The 24,772-nt window shown below is 38.1% G+C and overlaps 1 protein-coding gene across 2 annotated transcripts in view; it reads left to right on the forward strand.

The window, feature by feature from the left end:
• Positions 1–24,772, forward strand: part of LOC122550658 (transmembrane protein 182-like) — a 52,785-nt gene that overhangs the window by 16,305 nt on the left and 11,708 nt on the right. The window contains exons 2-5 of one of the 2 annotated variants that reach the window (XM_043691740.1): positions 629–805; positions 7,884–7,977; positions 15,482–15,577; positions 24,320–24,457. In XM_043691740.1, the coding sequence (XP_043547675.1) occupies positions 629–805; positions 7,884–7,977; positions 15,482–15,577; positions 24,320–24,457 (505 nt within the window). The remainder of the gene's footprint in view (positions 1–628; positions 806–7,883; positions 7,978–15,481; positions 15,578–24,319; positions 24,458–24,772) is intronic. The other variant, XM_043691741.1, reaches the window with a different exon arrangement.

Consider the following 24,772-nt stretch of genomic DNA (forward strand, 5'->3'; position numbering starts at 1 on the left):
ACATAAGCTGAAAATGTGTTGCTGGAAAAGCGCAGCAGGTCCGGCAGCATCCAAGGAACAGGAGAATCGACGTTTCGGGCATAAGCCCTTCTTCAGGAATTTAAAAAAATTTTTTTTTGGAGGCGGTGGATGGGAGATCCCCTGAGGTGATGAGGTTCTGGATGGTCTGGGAGATGATGGTTTGGTGGTGGGAGGTGGGATCATGGTCAAGGGGGCAGTAGGAGGAGGTGTCCGCAAGCTGGCGTTTAGCCTCAGCGGTGTAAAGGTCGGTGCGCCAAACTACTACTGCGCCTCCCTTGTCTGACCAAACTACTACCGCGCCATTTTTAAAATTTTTAAATGAATGATTTGGTTGACAGTCTGAGATTGTGGCATTTCAGCATCTAAACAAGAAGTTCTTTGCCCATGTATTTTGATAATACAGTATATTTAATGTTAAGCTTTCGAACAAACCACAATAGTATGGATTCATAGTATTCAAAATAGAGGAACAAGCTGCAGCCTAATGTTTATTTTGATTAAATATTGTGCCATTGTAATAAATTGCATGAATTACTTAATGACATTGTTGATTTTCACAATGGCTTTTTATTGTGTCGCAATCAATTTTAATCATTTTTTTTTCCAGAGAGTTCAAATTGCGCTCAAACAGAATCCAACTCCAATACTAAAACAAGTCAGTGATGTGCCGCATAATCGAAGTGAGCATGATGGACCACCTAAAGGACACATTCAAAGACGGAGCATTGCTGAAACTATGAAAAAAATCAAACATTTTCCTGGATCCTACAACTTATTCAACAAAGTAAGAACTAATTAGTACTGTAAAAAGTTGTTATATCCTAGTGTATTTTATTGTAAATGTGTTGCAAGTAACTAAAATGTACATAAGAACAATATTTCAGAAATATTTTCCCTCTACTTTATACAGTGATAAACATACCTGTGATACTAAAACACATTGTGGAGAAGCCGAAAACCCACACATCACTGTTTCTGGGAATACAAAATTAAAAATCATACAACACCAGATTATAGTCCAACAGGTTTCATTGGAAGCACTAGCTTTCAGAGCATCGCTCCTTCATCAGGTGGTTGTGGAGGACACAATTGTAAGACACAGAATTTATAACAAATTTCTGGAAGTAGTTACATTATAGGACTGGAGGTGATGAAATGCATGCATTTTTCTCAAGCACATCATTGTGCCAAAGTAAAAGCATTTTCTAAATATTGCGAAGAGTAACTTGAAATGGAATTCATAAAATGATAAAGCAAATTGTGGAAAAAAAACAGATCCTGAAGGTTTCAGCAGTGCATTCCTGCTATACACTAGATTATACAATGTGAGACCGTGAATAGAAGCCAAACAGCTAAAGGTAAGTAAAGTTAAGGTAAAGCCACCACCGTCCCAAAATGAAGGAAATTTGAATATGCAACAGTATTGGAGGAATATAGAATTTTTAGAAGGCAACAGAGCTGGAGGGAGACACAGAAATGTTGTAATGAGATGAAAAAAGGAATGAAAATAATTTGAGACATTGCTAGGACAAGTGCTATTGCAATTCAGAAAGCATAGAGATGTTGGGAGAATGATATGAGGTAGTATCTTGTGTTTGAAAGTGATTGTCGAACTGGCTTTACACCATATTTAAATAATATATACCTACTAGACATATGCAACTACTCAAAACAAAATTCAATTTTAATTATGTATTACCGTCACTGCAGACTTTCAATTGTAGAACTATAAATATGACTTAGTTTATTGAAATATGAGACCATACTCAAACTGGAATTGGGAAAAAAAATCTAAAATGGAAAAATTTAAATATCACCAAAAATGATAGTTGAACATTTTAGTAAAATCCTTATAATTATTACTGTTATAGCTTTCACACAGAGATTGGATAATTATCAGAAAAGAAAGTTGCATCTGGCAAAGGGCAAGTGAGTGGGACTAACTAAACTGTGCTTTTAGAGACTTGGTATTGATACTGTTGTACAGGGTGGTAAGAGTTTGAAAAGGGCAGAGATTAAGCACTGTGCAATATGATTATGTCATTTAAATTCTGAGGAACCAAGCCTAACATTAAATTTGCTCTCCAAGACTTACTAACAATGTTTATCATACCAATATAATTTATACCCAATTGCTGTCAAGCAATAAATGTCATGTAGTTTAAGACAAGGGGCTCTTCTTTTTAGATACCACGTAGGTTTTCCCTATCACAATACACTAGTCAGTCATGTCCTTTAAATCCTGACCTAAAAGGAGAATGGTGACAGTAAAACTACCAGACGTATCTTTCACCAAGATGAGTGTGCTGAAGATAAGATCATGCAACATGGTGAGCAGCAGTATGAATTCCAGAAAGCTTTGAAGAAATCTCCAAGCATAGCCCGAAGAAGACAGCTTGTATGACAGACAACAGTTAAAAGAGCTGAACTCTGCAGAAGATAAACCTGTGCAAGTTTCTACAAGCAGAATCTACAGTTATTGTAAAAAGCATTTCAGTCCTTTTTTTTGAGCCCAGCTGATGAGTCAGTTTGCTCAATTGGCTGGGTGGCTAGTTTGTGATGCAAAGTGACAGTGTGGGTTAATTTCTGCGTGAATTGAGGTTACCATGAAGGTCTGTCCTTCTCAACCTCTCCACTTGCTTGAGGCTTAATGAGCCTCAGGTTATACACCACCAGTCATCTATCTCTCTCTAATGTGAGAGCAGTCTTATTGTCTGGTGGGTCTAGGATAACTTTATCCAGTACTGAACAAGTCAGATCCCAGAATGAAACCCAGGCTTGATAGGCCATATGTTTATCTTTTGCAGCTGGTTAATGTGAAGGTTAGTCACTGAAACATAGTCACATGAGACTGCAGATGTTCCTTCGTAATAAGACATCAGTTTATTACACAAAAGAAGGAAATAGCAAACAAAATTTTATACATATCGAAGACAATTAGAAAATTCTGAACACAAGCATCAATACAATATCTCAATCTATTTCCCTTTAAGTTTTTACTTACCAGTCCTTCTGTTATAATACGCATTTCAACGCAAATTTGTTGTAATGGAGTTGTCGAATTGTGGACTCTGTTTCTAAAGTATGAACTTTTAAAACGTGTGTTGGCTGTAACGTGATTACATCGCCAACACTTTAAGCACTGTTTCTTAAGCATGATTTTTCTATAATATGGGGCAACACAAGAATGCAACCATCACGTTATAGAAGAACTGACTGTAAGTGATACCTTCCAGTTTGTTCTCTTGGTATTGTGGAAAGAAGTTCACTATTCCTTTCCATGCTGGCTAGCATAAACCATTTTTCAATTTGGATAATCCAAATGTTCTCAGTTCTAGTTTTTAGGGTTTGGTTTTTAGGGTTGGGTTCAAGATGAAAGAGCTGAGGAGAAGGTAAAGTCAATGAGCTTGGACTTTTTGTGGAAAGTTATGACACTGTGTTCAAAGAACATTGTTACATTACTAAGAGACTGTCATCTAGGTTCTAATGATCTTCTATATTCAAATTATTTGACTAACTCTGCCCACAATGTGCAATTTACACCCTTTGGGAAGCAACTCCATGATATTATCATAGGGTTGCTCGAGGATCTTACAGAAAATTAACAACATGGAGACTTCCATGTAAATTTCCTGGCTGGGAAGCTCCACAAAACTAAAACCCTTTGGCTATGGTGAATGGTACCCCTGAGCTAAAACCATGATTCATCTGAACTGATGAATCCTTGAAAATTCTGTTTTGAAGTCAAGACTAATCCCAATGACCTTGTTATGTTTACTCTGACATAAACACAATAGTATTTTGTGTTATTCATTAACACTGGGGTTCACCCAGGCATTTGACTGCAATCACATGCGTTCTGTCAATTGATGCAACTGTGTCAGTACTCCAAAGGAGATTTGATCACTTTTTAAAAAAAAATCTTCACAGAGGGAGCTGCATCCATCTGCCTCTAGTCTAAAATCCAAATCACAACATATAATGTATGCTGTACACCTTTCCTCACACAAAGTAAGAGATATTTGGATGCAAATGTGAACTAGAAGTTCCAGGGATATGGAGCACTAGCCTCACTTGCCAGTTACAGACCACATCAGGTGGTGATAAACTGTAAGACCCATTCCAGGTTGAGGTTCTGCCAGGTATCAAATGGATGTTGACATCTCTGTGAGTAAAGTTGACATCTTTGATGGGCAAGGGAAGAAAGTTTAAAAAGTCACCACAGTTACTAGATGGATAAATAAGTGAAATACATATAGTTAGACTATTGCACATGTGCTTCACAATCAAGAATTCTCACTCCTGTGCGTGCATGTGTGATTTGATCTCAACTTTTTCAAACAGCTGTAGGAATTAAACAATTTAATATCAAGGAACAACTGGTCCAGGAACAGTCAGTTATCCTGTAGCCATTCAACATCATGCCAAAACTGGATATGGCCCCAGTCATGGAGAACAGATCAAAGAAATTTTGGTTAAGGGATAACCAGGAGAAGATTTCCAAAGAAATGTCCTACTAGTCCTGAAACATTAACTCTGTTTCTCTCTTCATGATTGCTGCCGGACCTGCTGAGTTTCTCCAGAACTCTGTGCTTTTATTTCAGATTTCCAGTATCTGCAATATTTTGCTTTTATTTGAAGATTTCATTGAGCTTTCTCTAGACTCTGTCAGAACCCAAACAGGAGACAATATCCACTGAAATTTGCTATGAGAGTGGAAGAGGATTATTTCATGCTGACAACAAAATGCAACCCTTTTACTGGACAGGGTTAATAGAAATATTTTCCACTCTTATGAGACTGAAAACGGCTCAGAAGGCAAGAGTCAACACAGCTTACAAGAGCTAACAACTGAATGTTCCAATTGATATAATTCAGAGTGCACTACAACTTAGTGAAGAGATCATTGTGACTGATTTAAGTTTGAAGATAGATGCTGAGAAGACGTAAGTTCAAACAGAACACTTCCATTTCTTTATCTCCCGAGGAAGAACCAGCAATGCCAGTAATGGAGGTCATGACAAGGAAAAAACAATGCTCAAGTAGTATGAGTAAAAGAGTGAATATTCTGGTTGTACCAATGATACAATCACAAAGGTAAAATGAAAATCTCCAACAGAATTAACAGTTTAAATAGTCTACATAGTTCAGCACCAATTTTCTGGCAAAATGAGAATGAAAATCTGCTTTTTAGATTGACGTTACGGTGCATATCACTATATGGAGTCCACAACTGAGATGGGGTGACCAAGGTCCACAGATTCAGGGTACAGTCAAAAACAAATTCAGAAAGTGCTGGAGAAACACAATAGCAAATGGAGAGAGAAAACAGAAATTACATTTCAAGTCCAGTGACCTTTCTTCAGGAAAAAGCCTTCCATTCTGATCAAGGATCACTGGACATGTAACATTAGTTCTGTTTTCTCTTTAAAGGTGCTGCCAGAGCTGTTGTGTCTCTCCAGCACTCTCTAGTTTTGTTTCAAATTTCCAGCATCCACAGTTCTTTATATTTATGTCTAAAACAAATTGCATAGTCCAGGTATTCAGAGTTTTGTAGAAAGAAAAACATTTGTTCCAACAGGACAGCCAACTTCTGCAACAGAAATGATTGAGATTAATAGTCTTCCAGATGTTACAATGGAGTCATTCCCTGTTTTAGAAGGTATTACATCCTCAGTGAAGTCATCCTCAGGACATCCAAGAAATAAAATGCCATTCAGATTAAAGGGATTAACAGCCCTCACACTATCAAGAAAATAGTCAAAGTCAACAATCTTCAACTCAAAAACCTATCAATCTTTCTACACCAAAGGCAGCACATTCTGGTAGTAAAGTCTTCAAATCATCTGATTTTGTGGAGTCAACAATTAAGAGGGAGGTGGAGCGGTGATAAATGCAATTATCTGCACAAACACATAAATATTGATAATGAGAAAAAAACTTGGAGAGAGATTTTATAAAAGAGTTTGAAAGGGTTAATATACTGAGTTATGTATTATCTCAAAATAATGATATTATATTGACTGAGGTGGGTGGAGAGATTTTGATCTTGAAGGAGTCACACCTAACATCAACATAATAATGGTAAAAACAAGGACTGCAGATGCTGGAAACCAGAGTCTAGATTAGAGTGGTGCTGGAAAAGCACAGCAGGTCAGGCAGCATCCGAGGAGCAGGAGGCTCGGATGCTGCCTGACCTGCTGTGCTTTTCCAGCACCACTCTAATCTAGACTCAATATAATAATGTCTATCATAGCAATTAAATGCATACATGATTGCTTTCATGCAATAAGCCACATCTTGTTTCAAACAAGAATTACTTCTCATCAAAATATCAAGCAGATTTCTGTAACCACATTAAACCACACCTATCAATCCCTTTCGACCGCAACCTAAAAGGAGAACAGAAACAGCAAATCTACTTGCTGTATCTTTCCCCAACATGACTGCGGTAAGGATTCGATAAAGTGTGGCCCTGGAAAAGGCACAGCAGATCCTGACAAAGGGTTATTCTCGAAATGTTGACAGTCTTGCTCTTCAGATGCAGCCTGACCTGCTGTGTCTTTTCCAGTGCCACACTTTATTGAATCTGACTCTTCAGCATCTGCAATCCTCCCTATCTCCCTGTGGTAAAGAGTCATCATACAGCAGACATAAATAATTGAAAGGCCTGCTTCCTTCCGGTACTGATTCTATTACTATTTAAAAGATCCACTCCAGAAATCTTGACAACCAAAGAATAGAGTTTTATGATTAAATTCAACTGTGTATTCATTTAGCTTTCCAATTCTACTCAGACACATTGGATGGAATTTGACCAAAAGTTGGGTGGTCCTGCTGCTTGGACTAAAAACAGGTCCCAGGCCCCCACAGTTGAATGGGGTCATGGGGTGATATTTGACTGGTCAGCAATCACGGCCTGTCACGGGCTGATGGCTTAGCAGCAATAGGATAACCAGTAACAGAGATGACAACTTCTAAGATGGCAGGGTGAATGAGAGGACACCTTCAGGCTGCGAAACCCTTGTAGGCAAGGCATTTTTAAATATACTGTTCTGGTGACCCCATGATCATGTGGGGTGCCTGGAAGAGGTGGTGCTGCAGTTGCTGGGGTAACTGTTACCACTATGGGCCGGTGGAGGTGACAGGCTCTCCATGCACCATGGGGCACCAGAAAGAAGGCTACTCCCATCATTGGAATCAGCCAGGGAAAATCTGGTTGGTTTGGGAATTGGCCTTTAATTGATCACTTAAATTGGACACTTCCACCCAACAGATGATTGTACCACAGTGGCTTTCACCTCTGAGAACAACCAGAGGTTCTGGGGAAGATTGTAGACATCCTTCCGAAAACCTCCAGCTGTCTTAATACAAGGTCTAATCTCCTTTACAGACCTTCTGCAGAGAGAGCAGGTAAATAGCCTGTTACCATTTGGCTTAAATTTCACAGAATCCTGTTCTTCAGTTGATTGTAGAGAATATATAGGAGATAGGTTTATTAGTTTTAACCTAGCCCTCATTCTGCATGGGTTCATGAAACAAATTAGTAATTGGATTCACTTGAGAGATGGTGTAATTGTAAAAGTTTCTACTCCTGCAGTGTTTGTCCAGAGTTGGGGCTTAAGTCATACTGTTGTGAAAAAGACAGGAAAATTAGATTTTTTCTCAGCCTGTGGCATACTTGACCTTTACAATGCTTGATAACTTTACTGAGTTGCCAAAATCTGAAACTTTAAAAATAGTTTTCCTATTCAATAGTAAATGTAATTTAATCATTGAAACTTTTCATTTCAATTCAAGAGATGACCGTGTGAAAAATGTTTTTTGTTATTTTAAATAAAGTTACATTTGTTTCTCCTCAGGTATCTGGGAAGACGTTTCACTATGAAGGTTTCTTCTGGAGTTGTACAATGGATGTGCGGCATGTTGAGGACAGTTTTTCAACATACGTGTTTTGTGAGTGAGCTGACCATTTTAGTATACATTGGACATAAACAGTGTCTTACAGATTGCAAAGTGCGGAACATTTGAAATACAGAACCTTCAAGAGGTAGTAATATGAACAATAAGCTATGCATGGCTGCTTCCTTGTGAAGTTATAAATTCATTCACCCTCCTCTGTAGGCTCAAATTTTCTAAAGCAATTTTCCCTCGTTTTTATAATACCAGAATTGTTTATTCACTCCTTTAAAGAATTCACTCTAGTATTTATTAACACAATAACTGGCTGAACTTAAAAATAATTAATTAGCTGTAATTTACTCTGCAACATCCAGGGAGCACAAATTCAACACATAAAAGCAAAGGATTTGTTTCATGAATTGTGGTTGCGATCTTTTTCCATTCCAAATATTGTCACCCAACTTAGAATTTTTTTAACATTGATCAATCATTTCCTTTTAATGCCAGTTAAGAATTATTATAATTTGTTTATGAATGTGTTGGCCATTCTCTACTAAAACGCAGGCATTTACAATCTAATATCATCCATAATTCCTCTAGTTACTTAATTTTAAATCACTGTTATAATGTAGCTTTCTTTTTTCAAGAAAATTGATATCCATTGGGAATTTTGAATTATTTCTTAACAGATATCAGTAGAGTACAGTTAAACCATCCATTTGACAATAAGCTGCTCATTCTAGATGAGTAGGTGGGCCTGTGAAAATAGTATCTAGTGGATGTCATTTAAATGCAGCAAGTGTTCGAGCACTCCTATTACCTGCAGTAATTTCTGGGCATTTTCAATGCAAATTTCGTGGAGCTTTGACCTTATGGAACTGTGTTTGACCAATTTCATCTTTTCAGAAATGATTATTGTTTGTTCTAATTATGTATTTGTAACTCCACATCATTGATTTAAATTTATTATAATTTTTACTGAACACAAATTATAATTTGACTTTGCAAAGTGTTCTAAATGTGAGATTTTTCCAACTGAACAGAAGTGATATGTGTGTGAATTGTTAGCATGGCTTTCTCATTTTACAGATGGTGCTGAGATATGGAAGGCTTGCAAAATCAGAAATAGCACAACAAGACTGATCTGATTGTAAGCTCAGAACTACACTCCCACAACAACAGAACCTTACACAACAAGGTATATTTTATTGCATGGTATCAATAGTTGCAATTATCAGTAACTAGTTAGGCATAATTACAAATACTTGGAGTCAGATATGTCTTGGCTGCCTCCATTAGTACCTCATGTAAGACAAATTGATCTTCACCCAACCACCTTGGTACGTCATCAGATTAGGTGGAGTTAACACAAACCCAACATTAACTCTTTCTGAACTGTTACTTCATATAACTCTGCCTCACAAAATGTAGGAAACAAATAACCAGATAGTCTGCTTCAGAACCATTAGTTGAGGAATAAATTTCAACCAGAATATTAGAACATCTCTTTTGCTGAGGGGAAGGAGGGGTCTCAGTGAAAGATGCAACCTGTATAGTCGCACCTTCTAAATTGAAGCACTCCCTTGGTCCTCCAGTGAAACACGTTAGCCTGGAGTGTATACTCAGTTCCTCAGCTCAAATCTTCTGACCTGAATGTCAAAATATGAACATCGAATCAAGGAATTCATGGTGAGCAATTTGCTCTGCTACAAAATGAGGCAGAAATTGTATGTGAAAGCAAAAAAAAAATAATTTGAATGGGAAACTTCAATCAAAGAAATTGTAGGCATTTTACAGCCTCAGTGAAAAGGAAAACTGTTTATGGGAAGAGAAAGAGAAGGGAAGGTATCAAGAGAAGACAAGGAACGACTAGAGAGGGACTGAAGTCAAAGAGAACAAGCATACTAGTGGAAAATTGATTCCTTGATATCTATTTTTACATCATTGTATCAATTCAAAATTATACTCAGTATCTTCCTTGTTCTAACTCTTTAAAGCAAACTTTTGAAAGCAAACTGATTGAGTTCATTGGAATATTTTGCCATCAAATTCCCATCCACGAGACCATGTCCACGGGATCATTATCAGAAATTAGAGAAATACGTGTTATCCTGACTTCATTCAATCTAAAATCAGTGAAGGCTGATCTGTTTACTGTTTGAGAAAGAGTAGGAAAGAGGCATGAATGAAATTTCAAAATAAAATTAATATTAAATTCTCAGACTGAATCAGAAACATGTTGACATTTATTCTTCAACTAATATTTCTGAAGCAGATTATCTGGTTATTTGATTTCCTATGTTTTGTGAGGCAGTGTTGTATAAGGTAATGGTTCTGAAAGAGTTAATGTTGGATTTGCAGTAACTTCACCTAACCTGATGCTGTAGCAAGGTCTTTGGGTGAACAATCAATTAGTCTTGCATGAGGTACCAGTGGAGGCAGCCATGACATACCTAGCTCCTGGTATTTGCATTTGTGCCTAACTAGCTAATGTTCATTGTATTTATTGATATTATGCAATGAAATATACCTTGTTATGTCAGTGCCTGTTATTGTTCAAAATCTACTGTGATATATACTCTACCATGGATAATTAAACAAGCCTTTGGACTTATCATGAAAAGGAGATTCATAACAGCAAATTATCCCAACCACAGCCACCAGTGTTTGAATCCTAGAGGCCAATATGACAGACTGTTTCCCAACATTGCAACAGTAACTATATCTCACCAGACCTTAATTAGATGTGAAGTAGTTTGGAAATCCTTGATCATAATATCCTTGGAACTCACCTCCTGAAGAGGTAGTGGAAACAGAGTGCCTTATACTTCCATGGCAAAAGAAATCTGATCTGCCATCTTATTTCTAATATAATTTGTATTTAAACAGATGTTTATAAATGTACTATCTTTCATGGAGATCAAACCTGGGTATATTGGGGCTCTGTTTTATGTACATCCCCCAAGTAACATTGTCCAAGCCCGTCAGTTGGCTTGCTACTGTCTGTAGAGAAGGAATCAACATAACATGCTTGATTCTCTTTAATGTAAGTTAGTTTGTTTGCATCATTTGAATAGCATAGAAACAAATAATGCAGCAACCATTAAATTGAATAAACAAACACTGCTTAAAGGATTGAACCAGGGGTCTATTGAGGACATTCTGTCCTTATTGGATTGGCATCACAGACCCTTAACATTCATCTTCCACCAACTTTCTTTTCATTGTGAATGTAGCTACACAATATGATAATCAGATAACCTTTTTTCTTGTGTTGTTGGTTGACGGATAGATATTGGCCAACCACCAGCAGTGACTCCACTGTTTTTCTTTGACATAGTGTCTCAGATCTAATACACCACCTGTCCAGACATCTGGGCCTCAGTTTAACATCTCATTTGAAATACGGCATCTCTAACAGTGCAGTGCCATCACAGTACTGAACTGATGTTTCTATGTGCTCAAGATCTCAAGTGGGGCATTTAGCATAGGACTTTGTGGTTTAGAGACAAGAGTGCTACCAACAAAGCCATGGTTAACAGCCTGAACTTTGCACTGAATTAACATTCCATGCATGAAAGTGAGGGATACGAAATTAATAGTTAATGCACATATTGAAAATATATACTGCAGATTTGGTGTTAGCAACCTTTAGTGCTGGCACAAGTGCTGGACCTTGGTTCAGGAGATCAGTAAATAGAATCAGATTGGTGAACATGAGGATTGTAGGGGAAAGAAATCGTTATGAGAGTGTTCCACAGGCCCCCTTTCAGTAACCATAGTGTAGGATTAAAAATACAAGAAGAAATACTGAGTGATTGTGATAAAGATCAGCAATATCAGGATGACTATTTCTCTACATGTGAAATGGGAAAAGCAAATTGGCCGTAGTAGCCTGATGCAGTTCATAGACTTCTTTCGATTTAGTTTCTTAGAGCAGTACTAGAATACAGGTTATATTAAATTTGGTATTGTGTAATATGATAGGGTTATTTCGAGACATCTATGTAAAGACACCCTTAGGTAACAAAGACTACAGTATGATTGAATTTTGGAACCAATTTGAAGGAGAAAAGGTTAGTCTAAGATTACTGTTTTCAACTTATTAAGGGCATGAAAGCTGAGGTAGCTGAAGTGAACTGGCATATGAGGTTCAGGATAAATCAGTACAGAAACAGTGTCAGACATTTAAAGGAATATTTCAATATATTTGAAATAAATGTATTCCCAATATAAAGAAAAATTATAAAGGGAGGATGCACCAACCATGGTTAAGTAAAGATGTTAGGAAGAGCAGTAAAGAAGTGAGGATCAAACTTGAGGATATAGCATATAACTACACAAAACTGCAGCAGCTTCAGATGTTTGTTCCGAATATAAAGAATGGCAGAAGTAAACTAAAAGGTTAATCAGGATGAAGAAATTATAGTATAAGAGGATGCTGGTTACAAATTAAAATGGAGAGCAAGAGTTTCAAATGTAATAAAAAAAAGTAAAATGAGTGTTGATCCTCTACAGAGTGAGAAAAAGAAATTGATAGTAGGTAATAAGGAAATGGTGGATGAAATGAAAAAGTATTTTGCTTTTGTCTTCATTATGGAGGATCCCAAAAAAATCCCATTGATGGCACTAAATCATGAAGTGGAACAGAGACAAGAGCTTAGTGAAATTACAAATACCAGGAAAGTGATGCTAAACAAGTTATTTGAGCTACACACCATCAAGCATCTAGGACTATACCTTAAAAGGGATGGCAAATGAGATAGTAGATGTGCTGGTGTAAATTTTTAAAAACTCCTTTGATTCAGGAAAGGTTCTGTCAGACTGGCAGTGGCATATATAACCCATCTATTCAAGAAGGGGAAAAGGCAGAGAATAAAGTAAAGGCCTGTTGAGTCACCAAAATGCTTGTCATAAGGTAGGTATTATGATCAATCATTAAAGAGGTTATATTGTGAAGGGGAAATTGTGTTTAATTGATTTATTAGACATTTTGAAGGAGCAACATGCACTGTGGATAAATCAATGTTAGTAGAGGTATTTCCAGAATTTCCAGAAGGCACTTAATAACGTGGCACCTCAAATGACAAAAGTAAAAGCTCATGCTATAGTGTAGCATATTAGTATTCATCGAAGATTGGCTAATGTTTAGAAAACAGAAATTATGCATAAAAGGGTACTTTGCCTGATTGACAAAATATAAGTAGAGTCATTTAGAGGTCTGTGCTGTGCCTCACCTTTTCATAATTACCATCAATGACTTCGATGAGGGAGTGAAAGTATAGTTGTTAATTTACAGAAGACACAGTAATAGGTTGAAAAGTATGTTGTGAAGAAGATGTAAGATATTGCAGAAGGATACAATAGTTTTTGTAAACTGGCAATAATCTGACAGATGGAGTGTAAAGTAGCAATTTTTAAAGTTGCCCACTTTAGCAGGAAGAATGAATATAAATGGAGAACTACTTCAGGTTTCTGAGCTGCAGGGAGACTTAAGTTTTCTGATGCTAGAATCACAAAATGTTAATATGCAGATACAACACATAATCAATAGAGCTAAAGGAATGGTCCCCTTTATTCTGAGAGGAATTGGAAAAAAATAACAGCAAGGATGTTATGCTTCAGGTATATAGGTCATTGGTGAGACCACATCTCAAAAGTGGTGCAGTTTTGGTCTTCTTGTTTAAGGAAGAATGTAAATGCATTGGAGCTGTTTCTGAGGAGGTTGACTGGACTGGACTGATAGGGGAACATTTAGGTTGTCTGATGAAGGTAGGTTGGCAGGTTGTGGTTTTTTTCACTGAGATAGTAGAAGGCACACATAGTCATCTTCCAAGAATCATTAGATTTGAGAGAAACCCCAGAAATTTGGAAAACTGCCAAGGTAGCACCTTCATTCAGAAAGAAATGGAGACTAAAGCAAGTAACTATAGGCCTGTCAACATAACATTTGTCATTGAGAAAATTTTAGAGTCTGTTGTAAAGGATGCAACAGCAGAATATTTAGAAATACAAAGTATAATCGAACTGAGTGAGTATGGTTTCATAAAAGGGACATAATGTCTGCAGACAGAACCAGTAGATGTAACATGCTTGAATTTCTATTTCCAATTTGAATCTGAATTTCAATGACTACTAGAAGTCAAAGAGTTGGCTTAAGGGGGAACTTTCAGGATTACAATCTGTAACCAATAGAAGTGAAATTACCAAGTTTATAGATGACTCAAAAATAGATAGGAAGGCAAATGGTGAAGACGATAGAGAGTCTGTAGAGTGGTTTAGATAGGCTACTTGGGGGGGAAGACTTGACAGATGGAATATACCGTGGAAAAATGTGATGTTATACTTTTGACAGGAAGAATAGACGAACTGGATATTATTTGAATCAAGAAAGATTGCAGTAAGCTACAGAACAGCAGGATTTGGCAATTCTCATTCACAAATCACAAAAAACTGGCATCAGTGATCAGTGGGTAATAGAAAAGGCAAATAAATTGTTAACCTTTATTTCAAAGGAAATGGAATATAAAAATAGGGAAGTCCTATTAAAACTGTAGAAGGCATAATCAGACCTCAGCCTGAATTCTGTGAACAAAAAGACATACTGGCTTCAGAGGCACTCCAGATAAGATTCACTCGGTTGTTTCTAGCAATGGAGAGATTTTCTTATCAGGAAAGGTTGAGTCAGTTGGCTTGCACTCATTAGCATTTAGAAGAATGAGAGGAGACATTTTTGGAAGGGTCAATGCAGAGAAGTTGTTTTCCTTCATGAACGCATTGAAGACGAGATGGCCTAATCTCCGAGTAAGTAGATGCCCATTCACAACAGAGATGAGGAGAAATCTTTCTCTCTTGGAAGGTAGTCTATCTGTGGAATTCTTTACCACAGAAAACTGTTGACCCTACTTTTGATAATTATATTCTGAATTAGATTTTTGATCATTAAGGAAATCAATAGTAAAAGGGAAAAGGCAGCAATATGGAGATGAGGATTACCAGATCAACCTTGATCTATTGAATGATGGAGCAGACTCAATGGGCCGAATGGCCGACTTCTGTCCCAACTTTCTCACTTTCTTGGTCTTAAGGTATCTACAGGAGTTTAGAAGTGTAAAACATGACTTGACTGAAGTATGTAAGAATTTGAATGGTCTTGGCAAAATGAATGTGGAAAGGATATTTCATTTTGTGGGTAAGTGTAAAACAAATGGACACTGTTTTAAAATTAGGTATCATCATTTTAGGACCAAGATAAAGAGAATATTTTTCTGTGAGCGTTATGTGACTTTTAGCTCTCTGCTTCAGAATATGGCAGAAGTGGGGCCATCGAATATGTTTATGATGGAGACAGAAAGATTCTTGTTGGGCTGGGTAATCGAAGGTTATTGGGGTTGATGGGAGTGTAAAATTTGAAATACAAACAGGTTAATTACGATCTTTTTGAATGGCAGAGTGTGCTTTAATGGATGACTAGTCTACTTCTGTTCCTATTTCATAAATTCATATCAAATATAATGTATTGGTGTAGCTCATGTCTTTCATCTTCTGTACTATTTAGTTGAACAAGCTCCTTCAAAAAGCTGTATTGAAGCTTACCATCTCCCATTTCCAACAAGACTGAACCTCAACAGCTCAGCTTATGATTCTGCTGCTGGTAAGCATTGTATTAGTTAATACATTGTAGCCAAAATGGGTTTGCTTCTGTCTATTGATATCAATGTAGAACTGCACAATTGTCTCAGAAATGTGCAATTTTTTAGATTAGATTACTTACAGCGTGGAAACAGGCCCTTTGGCCCAACAAGTCCACACCGACCCGCCGAAGCGCAACCCACCCATTCCCCGACATTTACCCCTTTTACCTAACACTACCGGCAATTTAGCATGGCCAATACACCTGACCTGCACATCTTTGGACTGTGGGAGGAAACCGGAGCACCCGGAGGAAACCCAAGCAGAAAACGGGGAGAATGTGCAAACTCCACACAGTCAGTCGCCTGAGTCAGGAATTGAACCCGGGTCTCTGGCGCTGTGAGGCAGCAGTGCTAACCACTGTGTCACCGTGCTGCCCTAATTTTGGTTGGATAAACATTCAATATTCTAGGTAAAGTGAATTTACAAAAGCAGTATGAAATGTATCTTGTGGGACATTAGGTAAGTACCCTGTTGCACCAATATGTAAAAAAAAGACAATCAGTTTGGATATATAAAACCCAATTTGCTCAGGCCATTGCAGGATTCCACCTAATGTATTTTTAAGCTGCTTGAGAAAATTGGCTGCCCTGCAAATCTGTTCAATTGATCTCCTCTTTCCAAGACTATCTTATGGGTAGGGTCAACTGTGGTGGGGCAACATTAGAACATTTTAAGATTAGCAGTGGGATTGAATTGGATTATGTTTTGGTGCCAACACATTTTGACATACTTTGCTGCTGTCTTACACCTTGAGTTCCTATGCAAAAAGTTCCAATTTACACAGCAGAACTGATGGAAAACTGTTTAACCTTGTCTGCCTGAGATTCAAAACAAAAGATGACCAGTCCTCATTAGAGTTGTGGTCTATCTGGTGATGCCACATTAGAATTCTACAATGAAGAACACTTTCAGTGGCAAAGGGACCAACTCTTATACTTGGAAAGAATCTGATATAACCATCAGCATCAAGAAAAAAGAAATGGCCCAGGATGTTGCCATAATGACATATACCAATATTGACAGTATAATGCTGGAGATTGGCTGTAGATTCACACATCTTGGTTATACAAACTCTAGCATTCTACTACTGAAATTAACACACACATTGCAAAAGCTGTAGCCGCTGTGCTCAAGTTAAGTAAGAGAGTGAAAACACAGTGATCTGACCTGGAACACCAACCTGAATTTATGAATTCTACACCCTCAGTGCTCCTCCACAGTAGTGAGATCTGAACAATGTACATCAGGACAGTTTTAATGTTTGCTGTTTCTGACGTACTCTTGGCATCGCTTGTTAGGACATGGTCAGGGACTCAGAGGTTCTGAAGTTTGTTTATCACATTTGGCTGTTTGACCCAATCCACGTGGTTACATATTCAATATGATCCTGACTGATCCTTTATCTCAATGCTATAATTCTGCTTTATCTCCATATTCCTTTGATGCTTTTAATATGCAAAAAATTACCAGTATCATGAAGTATCAGACATAACAGGAATTAAAAAACAGATTCAAGAATCTTTGCAAATCAATATACAAGTGATGCACAAAACAGACACCATTACTGATAGAAATTATTCAATCATCTCAACCCTTATCAAACTTCTATCCTTTTCTACAAATGTCTTTGGCCAATGTTCCAGTCACCTCTTCTAACTCATCCATTAAAGCCCAGAAAATGCTGGAAGCCCTCAGCAGATCAGGAAATGTTTGCAGAGAAAGAAGCATAAATTCATAGAGATGTACAGCATGGAAGCAGACCCTTTAATCCAACCCCTCCATGCTGACCAGATATCTTAAATTAATTTAGTCCAACTTGCCAGCACTTGGCCCAAAGTCCTCTAAACCATTCCTATTCATATATCAATCCAGATATGTTGTAGTTGTACCAGCCTCCACCACTTCCTCTGGCAGCTCAATCCATATACTCACCACCCTCTGTGTGAAAAAACTGCCCTTTAGGTCCCTTTTAAATCTTTCCCCTCTCACCTTAAACATATGCCCTCTAGATTTGGACTTCCCTACCCTGGGGAAAAGGCCTTGACTATTCACCTTATCCATGCCCCTCATAATTTTATAAAGCTCTATAAGGTCACTTCTCAGCCTCCGACATTCCAGGGAAAATAGCTCCAGCCTATTCAGCTTCTCCCTTTAGCTCAAGCTCTCCAACCCTGGCAGCATCCTTGTAAATCTTTCCAAACCCTTTCAAGTTTAACAAAATATTTTCTATCGCAGGGAGACCAGAATTGAATACAGTCTTCCATAAATGGCCTAACCTTGTCCTGTATAGCCTCAACATGACCTCCCAATTCCTGTACTCAATGCATTGATCTGTTACAACAAGGGGTAAACACTCCTGATTAATTTAAAGCAGCAACACAGAAAAGATTTATCCTGTGCAGTAATATGTGAAAATTCAAGAGGCCAAGAACTATTTAAAGTAAAAATTAATAACTTTATATCTTAAAATATAACAGAGAATAATTAACTGACAACTATTTACAACTCCTTCCTCTAAACTACCCTTTACCTTCCCTTCTATAATACTAGCCCAATAAAACTCATGATTAAGATTTACAAAACTAAACTTCCTATCTCAAAACCAGGTAGCTTCCGGTTCTTCTCTGTATTCCTGTCTTCTTTCCTTCTTCTTGGGGATTCTGCTTCACAGGTTACTGATCACTAAAGGTACCTTTAAGAGAACTATTCTCTGGGCAGTTTGGAGATGCCGTTGGCTTGGCAGTTTTCCTCCCAACTGGTCAATTTTCCCTGGTCTTGTACCCACAAAGCATTGGATTAAGTCATTGGCTTTTAAGATTGTCAATATACCAATTTCAAACTGGATTGGAATTTGGTAATTTTTTGGGTATAATTTAAACTGATTGGCCTAATTTGAACCTGTTTTTGTCTCCAGGCAATCAGTTACCCTAGCTACCCCAACAGCTGGACCACATGTTTCATTGTATCTTATTGAGAACACTTGGTGTTGTCACTGCTAGCTTTTATCTCTCTTAATGTTACGGTACACCCACCTCTTCATAACAGATCAATAAAGGCAAGCATGCCAAATGCTTTCTTCATTAGCCTGTCTACCTGTGACTTCACTTTTAGCAAGCAGAGGCAATGTTTTAGTTAGTAACCTTTCTTCATAACAAGAAAATACCTGCTGGATGTTACATGCCCACTCCGAGGACACGCATAAGCGAGATATGTAGATGACCGAAATTGACAACTGGAAGACAGTTGCGTATAGCTGTGACTTCTGAAGGCTGACTTTTTCTAAGGACATTAGAAGAGGTGAGAAGAAACAGAAAGCTCGGCTGACCAAATAAGCCCAGAGAAAACAAATGGCCAGTGGATTACGTACCTATTCAGTGCACTGACTTCTGCAGTAAATGCAGCAGGAACTGCCATGTGATTTTGAGCTTCCTGGGTCACACTAAATAATGCTTAACTCAGAGTTGGCCATCATGTTGGAAATCACACGAGATGGAATGCTGCCCGAGTCTACTAGTCTGCCATGATCAACAAGCCCCAATACATCTTCAAATAATTCAACCAGATTAATGAGCCAAGATCTCAGTATCCAAACGTTATGTCAGGTTTCCCAGCTAATTTATGTTCTTTTCAAATGATTCTATGTCTAAGGCAAAACAGACTTATCTTTCTCTGATAGTTAAAAATGACTCAACATCAGGTTATAGTCCAACAAGTTTATTTGGAAGCACTTATAGTGCTTGATAGTGTCTGTGTGACATTACTCTGAAACTCTACAATATAATATGCATATAAACAAAAGGCATTGCATTTTCTGAGTCAGAATCAATGTTCCTCTTTTCTCAGAAGCTGATGGAGTGATTTTGTTCAGACATTTGTACTTCACAGAAGGTCTGATTTCAAGCATTTTTTGTGTCTTTTCAATTGCTGTAACTTTTTAATTTATGGAGTTCACCTTTAATCTAAATGTTTCACTCATTGGGTGGAACTTAATGTCCTCTCCTGAAGTAAGGTCACATTTCAGGACATCTGAAAACATATGTGCAAGCTTATTGGATCAGAAGGAAAAGACTCTAAAACTGGTAAATGAGACATACTTATTTGACTCATCTTGCATGCTTAAAAATAAAGATGCAATACAACTAGTACATAACAATTCATAATTTTCCTTTTGGAGGGTGAGGACTGCTCTGTTTTCTCTAGTGTCGCAGGCTGATTGACAGATGAAGAGCATGAAAAGCAAACTCAAATGATTCTGAGGTTGAGGATGTGCCCTTTGTTTAAACTTTTTGTTCAAAGACAACCAATGCCTGCCTGAATCAACTGGCAATGTGAAGTGTGAAAGGGGGAGAGAGGGCATTGAAAGCAACTGCCTTTTTTCCAAGTCCCTACACTCTCTAAGCAGTACCCCTCTGCCCACAGTCCCCATTCCAACTTCATTAACCTGTGGACTAAGTCACTTGCTGATCCTAGGCTTGGTGTCAGAGGCTGCCACTGCCCCTTATGGTGCAGAAAGCAGCCATGGAGCTTTCAGCTTCTCATTGGTTGACGGATCTCTGTCAACAGGATTTCTTCCCTGGGGATTCTTGATTCCAAGCAAGCCCCACAGCCAGCCATTTCAGTGCCTGACTGGAACTTCACATGGGAGGCTTTTCCTAAAAGTACACGACATGAGCCTCTTGCTGGCTGTTTAGCTGCTGGATGCGTCACCTGTACCTTAGATACAATTTTGCCCCTTATTACTTAAAGTGATACATTGTAGCATTAGTGAAATGATGCTCTCGATTGGAAAGTAGTCTGTGTTGAGTATGGGCTTGAAAGGCTCTAATTTTGTTCCATATGCACCAACCACTGCAATGATGTCATGAGGACTGGGAGGACAGGTGGTGAAAGATTCAAAGCTCAGACCTCCTATGAGAGATGGTAATAATGTATGCCATATCTTTATAACTGCAGAAATCCATTCAACTATAACCTGTTTACTACAAGGATTCTTCTACTTAGACCAGTTGGAGGTTATTCTCATCCATGCTAGACAGTGTGGGCTGTGGAAATAAGTATATCTGGAAGCTGTTGTTCGCCACACATACACCATTATGTTTAGAAATCTCAGTTGCATTAACAACTGAAAATATATTTTGTGTACAGCGACTACCTGTAACTGTTGACAAACATTCAACAAATCCATTTTCACATAATGCCTTGTATTTTTGTTGTGAACAGATCCTTTATTGTTCTATTGCTGACTGCAATTAATACTTGCACAGTTGCATGGTTTTAATAGCTTGATTGCAGCTTACTTTTGAGATTGATGGTGTTTCTTCATATCTAATGAGCTCTCACTCTTAAGATTCCTGCAATAACTAGAAATGCAAGTACAGACAGCTGAAAGGCTGTGAACAACTGGAGTTGTGAAATATATATCTCTGTCATGCACTTCCAGCTTAGATATATGACGTTGTAATTATCTTTAACTGGATTTTTCAACAAAATTGCTGTAAATATGTAACATCAGGGGCACCAAATAATTTGCTCAGAAATCTCTTAAAAATGAATATGAACAATACCTAGGCAACTGGACATCATTATCACATGAGATGGAAAGCTACCACAAGTCTACCATTATCATCAAGGCCCAATACATCTTCAAAGAATTCAATCAAGTTAATGCGCCAAGATCTCAACATCCAAAAGTTATGTTAGGTTTTCCAGCTAATTTATGTTCTTTTCAAATGATTCTATGTCTAATGCAAAATAGACCTGTCTTTGTCTGATAGTGTCTGTGTAACATTACGCTGAAATTCTACAATATAATATGCATCTAAACAAAAGGCATTGCACTTTCTGCATCAGAATCAATGTTCCTCTTTTCTCAGAAGCTGATAGAGTGATTTTGTTTCGATGCTGGCATCTATCCTGAACCTGAATAACTTTCAAAACTCCATTATAAATGTATTCTATGACAATCTACAGCAGTAGTGAGGCACACCAAATCCATAACAAAATTGTTAGTACATTGTTGCTAAACCTTCTTAAGAACCCTATCATTCCACCAAAAGACATTTTACTGGTTCTGCTCCAGTCACCCTGTTGCGTGTCGCCACAATTATAAAGCATGTGGTCAAAGTTGGGATTGTTTTTTTGTGTGATTTCTACATTAATATGTTTCTACTTAATAAATGTAACCATCATGATTTACTTCTTGGAAGTTAACTAGGTCAAGTACCGATGTGGAGATTTTACTGACGTGGTCACAGAATCATAGAATTCCTACAGTGTGGAGGGATTCAGGCCATTCAGCCAATTGAGTCCTCACCGACCCTCTGAAGAGCATCCCACCCAGACCCAATGCCACTGTCCTATCCCTGAAACCCTGCATTTCCCATGGCTAATCCACCCAGCCTGCACATCCCTGGACACCTAACTGGCACATATTTAGAGTGCTAGGTCAAAATTTTATAGCCCCAAAATGGAATTGACCCACTCCTGTTCCTTCATGCTACTTGCTAACTGTAATTAATGCAGTCCAGTACTAAATACGTTATTGTATGACTGCCTGGCTCAGCAAGGGGCCAAAGCTCAACCAAGACCACTACCTCTTAAAGCTACTTAAAGCCAGACAGAACCAACCAAGGGGCAACTGTATTCTGGCTTCAGATTTTTCTAAAGTGGGAGATGATGGGGCTCTATATCTGACCTGTAAGAAGAGTGACTATGGCACTATAGGGCAGATAGCATACTCCATGCTTCTCTGATGCAGAACTGGAGGCCTTGGTGCATGAATTGGGCAAGAGGAGAGACTTCTTATATCCACGATAGGTAAGGAGACCCTCCAAGGAAACATTGTGAAGGCAGTGGGACCAAACAGCTACCACTAACAATATGAACACTGCAATGTTTAAACCACAAATGTCAGGTAATGACCATCTCCAAAGTATCTATTTCCCATTGACATTCAGTGACATTATACTTGTGTATTTCCCACCATCTATATCATGGGGCAAACATTGATTGGAAACCTAACTGTGGGAAAAAATATTTTGACAAACAGATCAGAGGTTGGGCATCCTATTGCAAATTCTGATGCACATTTAAATTGTTCACGTTAAAGAGGACAGAGCTTTCATTTTCATTCCAACAGACAGGGAACAGAAAATGAAAGTCTTTTCAGTTTGAGCCAGAATTGAACATGGATTGTAAAATTCAGTGACGAACATATTGCTGTGTGTAACCACAGAAAATCTTGCTTATTTTTTCTTGCTTAGTCATGCTTATCATGGTGAGATATCAAACCTTTGCACAATATCTTCAACAACAGAAATATAAGCAGTGATGAACAATTAGCACTGTTGTTTATGCATTTGCCCAGAGACCTCCTATGAGATCTTGTCTGAAAACTGACTGTGGAGGTGATAGCCTAATGGAGTTATTGTTAGATTATTAAACCAAAGACTCACCTCGGTTCAAATCCCAACATGGAATGACCATGAAATGATTGTTGAGGGAGTAACCCATGTGGTTTACTCATATTTTTTAGGGAAGGAAATGGCCATCCTTATTTTGTCTCACATAGATAGTGTTACCTAGGTAACTGTAGACCCATAGTAATGTGTTTGACTCTAACTGCCCTCTGCACAATAAGGGATGAGCAATAAATGATGGCCTAGCCAATGACGTCCTAAGTCTGAATTTTAAAAAGTACTGTGAGTGGCACAGTGGCTCAGTGGTTAGCACTGGTGCCTCACAGTACCAGGGACCCAGGTTCAATCCCTGCCTCGGGTGACTGTCTGTGCAGAGTTTGCACATTCTCCCCATAACTGCGTCAGTTTCCTCCCACATTCCAAAGATGTGCAGGCCAGGTGAATTGACCATGTTAAGTTGCCTATAGTGTTAGGTGCACTAGTCAGGGGTAAATATAGGGTAGAGGAACAGGTCTGAGTGGGTTACTCTTTGGAGGGTTGGTGTGGACTTGTTGGACTGAAGGGCCTGCTTCTGTACTGTAGGGAATCTAATCTAAATAAAGAATCACTGTACTCAATAGGGAATTTAGGATAGGTTTGAACACAGTAAGTTATTATGTGCATCTTTAATCAATCAGTTTAGGGAATTATTAATCGGCAGTGCAGTGTCATTTAGAATTGAATTCAAAGTCAAATTAGGTACAAAAATAGAGGAAATGAAGGATTCTCCTCGGAAAAATATGAGATGGAAACAAGAATGCACTTGTTTAATAATGCAGATCTAAACAAAATCAAATTCCACACTTACTTTTCAGTACTAAAAGAGTTGTGTGGCATTAAGGAAATTTTAAAACAGAGTTTACTTACATGGGAATGGACAGGTTGGTATGTTTAGTGGGTGTCAATATCACATGAGTACAGCAAATTCATGCAGTTTCTTGTAATTCAAGTGTATATCTCAGTAAGATATTAAAGGTCAGCTTCTAGAAGAGAAGACGTCTCAGACAGCAATGTTCTAACTTCTTCATGCAAATAACATTGAACGTCAATACCTCACAGTTATCAGCAAAACCAGGCCCATTGTTATGGTGGGATGATACAGGAGCACATTGTGATCTTAATTTAGTTACATTACATGGTTAATAGAACTTAAGTCACTATATTGCTTAACGCGTAACTTGTAGCCTCTATTCATTCTGTTTAAATCTATGATGTTAGATTTAATTCTTGATTTGTTTTTATAGGTTTCCGTCATTCATGGAGTGTGCTGATTGTGTTTTCTGTATTCAGTATTGGAATTGGATTTGGACTCATTGTTTATGAAGCTTTCAAAGGGCGTGATACCTTATACCTTCTAGGCGGCGGGTTTTTTGTTTTGGCTGGTATGTGGAATTTTGAATCTATGCATTAAACTGTAAGCAGGAAAAGAGAATCCAGTTAATGAAATAGCAGTTCAGTTTGGAAAGAAAGGCAACCTATTTGAGTGGAGTAACTTAATCAATTGGCCTCTGGTTTGGGAGAGACTGTAACCTGTCCATGAAAGTTTACAGCTGAAAATGTGTTGCTGGAAAAGCGCAGCAGGTCAGGCAGCATCCAGGGAACAGGAGAATCAACGTTTCGGGCATAAGCCCTTCTTCAGGAATGAGGAAAGTGTGTCCAGCAGGCTAAGATAAAAGGTAGGGAGGAGGGACTTGGGG

The sequence above is a fragment of the Chiloscyllium plagiosum genome, chromosome 6 (assembly GCF_004010195.1).
Source record: "Chiloscyllium plagiosum isolate BGI_BamShark_2017 chromosome 6, ASM401019v2, whole genome shotgun sequence".
NCBI classification, from domain to species: domain Eukaryota; kingdom Metazoa; phylum Chordata; class Chondrichthyes; order Orectolobiformes; family Hemiscylliidae; genus Chiloscyllium; species Chiloscyllium plagiosum.